Source organism: Austrofundulus limnaeus, unplaced genomic scaffold (assembly GCF_001266775.1).
Source record: "Austrofundulus limnaeus strain Quisiro unplaced genomic scaffold, Austrofundulus_limnaeus-1.0 Scaffold46, whole genome shotgun sequence".
Taxonomy (NCBI): Eukaryota; Metazoa; Chordata; class Actinopteri; order Cyprinodontiformes; family Rivulidae; genus Austrofundulus; species Austrofundulus limnaeus.
In genome coordinates this window covers 2,512,996-2,515,417 of record NW_013952448.1, presented here as the reverse complement: position 1 = coordinate 2,515,417, position 2,422 = coordinate 2,512,996, and the positions used below count along the sequence as shown (strand labels likewise).

Below are 2,422 nucleotides of genomic sequence, written 5' to 3'. Positions count from 1 at the left end.
CTTCCTTGTGTCTAAGGCAGGAAACATAGCCTTAAATGGTGTTTTTGGGGTGGTAATTATGCTAATCTCCTCTCGCGTGCACGAGCAGCTGGATATGAACAAGTGGAATTTACGCAGCTCAATTACACACTTTTCCTGAAGATAGAAGAGTTTGTTGAATCTGACGTGACATGTTCGTACAAACCCTTCATACGAACAAAAGTAAGAGAAATTTAGGATAAGAATACGAACATGTTCTTGCATGAGGCCCATTGAGTGTAGCTTTAAGCAACCCACCACCATGAGAAACACTAGTTACATAGATTAGGTTGAAAGAAGAAAGAAAAACACATTGAAAGCCTTTCAGAGAACAAATACGAAAGAAATAATCCAAGACTTGAATGGCACTGTGTTTGACATTGTTTTCTTTAGCTTTTGATAATTAAAAAAACAGGGATGCTGGTATGACACAACACAGGTCCTCAGCTGGAGAGCATGGGTACAAAGTAATGGTTTAAAATGATTATTCTGTCTTGTAGTCATATTTATTACTGGAGCTGTCCTTTCTTCTGTTTGTGAACTTGTCAGAGTTTTGCAGTTTGACTGAGCTGAAACAGGGTTAGGTCTGATCTGCAGCTGTATACCGGTGAGCCCTCCCGTCCCTGGTACTTCATGCAGAACAGCCAGTGGAAACAGAAACCAGAGAGAGCTGTTGCTGAGGGCAGAGCAGAGGCCACCGTGTTGACTGTAAACACGAACACTGCCTGTGCCCGCTTCCACCCTAGAGAGGACAGAAGGATTCCTTACACACTCGCTTACAGAGACGGTGCCATTCCACCTGATGTTATAGCTTGAGGCAGAAAACACAACCTACACACCTGGCTTGCTCACAAAGATACATTAACCAGTTAAAGACTGGGTGTCGGAGGTTCTCATAAACCAATATGTGCTGGTTTTTACTGCCCTACCAAATGTCTCAGTTTTACATAAATATAACAATAAATTTTGCTCTGCCATCATTAGTGTGCTTTAAAATATGAAATACTACAAGCACTGTGTTTTATATTGTCAGAACGTTGCTGTATGCTGGTGTCAGTGGTAAAAATGACCGTTTTCTGTTTCTTTTCCCATCAGGCTGATAAAAGAAGGCGTGGATCCAAATCACCGACACCGGCTCGGTTGGACCGCTCTCATGGTGGCAGCGATGAACCGTCAGCACAGGTCTGTCATTGTGTTGTTTTGTTTCAGCCATAGCTTCCTGAACAAGTCATTTTAAACTTCCGACATCCCGCCCACCACCACCCCCATTGTTAACAAATGTACCAGTGATGTAGTGGTTCGGTGTTACACAGCTGTCAGCGTCAGTTAGCGTGTGAGCATATGTCATCCGCGTTCCAGCTGTAGTTCCTACAGTACCGCCTCAGAAGTGCAACTTTCAGACTGACAGACGGCATTTACCCGGTCCCCCATCTCTCTGTCCAACAAATTAAATTAGCCTCCTGGCCCACAGAACACACAACATAAAGAGGGGCCGAGGTTAAGGCTGGGCCAAATCCAATTTACTAAGCTTTTTTCCCCCCTTCATTAGGACTGTGTGGTCACTTTTTTTTTTGTTAAAAGGTCTCCATGAGGGAAAAGCATTATGTGACATGTGAATATAAAACTAACTGAAAAGGGACTTCTTTTAAATAACAAAGGTGAAATTGTTTCTTTTATGGTTTGAATATTTCTGTAAAGAAAAAGTTGCTTAACATTTCTTTTGTCCATATGATTGCAATTATAGTTCATTTCTAGACATTTAAAATATAATCTAAATGCTTATAGTTTAATTTGTTTCTCAGTTTTTATTCTATAAGTTTAACTAGAATATAACCATTTTGTTGTGAGCTTACGTTCCGTTCTGTAGCATATTCTCAGAAATTTACGCAGTAATTTAAACATGGCGCAAAAGTTGCACTTGCGCCCTTTAAAATGTGTTTGGATGATTATTTCTATGTTGTAGTAACACTTCTTGGAAATTAGGCCTGCCGCGATAAGCAATAAGTCAATTAATAGCACAATTAATTAAAATGAGATCAATAAATAAAATCAAGTTGATTATTTTCTTTTGATTGCTAGTTTGTTTTCTTCGTGTCTCCCTCAGTTCTGCTCCTTATCGTAGGGAGGAGTGAACTCTCATATCAGGCGGCTGTGGTGAAGTGGAGAGTCGTCCTGGAACCGGGAAGTCGCCGGTTCAATCCCTTGTCCAGCTGCCTCAGTTGTTGTGTCCTTGGGCAAGACACTTCACCCACCTTGCCTACTGATGGTGGTCAGAGGGTCCGGTGATGCCGGTGTGTGGCAGCCCTGCCTCTGTCAGTGTGCCCCAGGGCAGCTGTGGCTACAATGTAGCTTACCACCATCAGTGTGTGAATGCGTGTGTGTGCGTGTGTGTGTGTGTGTGTGT

The 2,422-nt window shown here is 42.2% G+C and overlaps 1 protein-coding gene across 1 annotated transcript in view; it reads left to right on the top strand.

Annotated features, from left to right (window-relative positions):
• The window catches only part of clpb (ClpB family mitochondrial disaggregase), a gene marked incomplete in the record, with an annotated part of 38,272 nt that overhangs the window by 3,005 nt on the left and 32,845 nt on the right, over positions 1 to 2,422 (top strand). Inside the window, 1 exon segment of the mRNA XM_014008022.1 lies at positions 1,114 to 1,200. Within this exon segment, the coding sequence (XP_013863476.1) occupies positions 1,114 to 1,200 (87 nt within the window).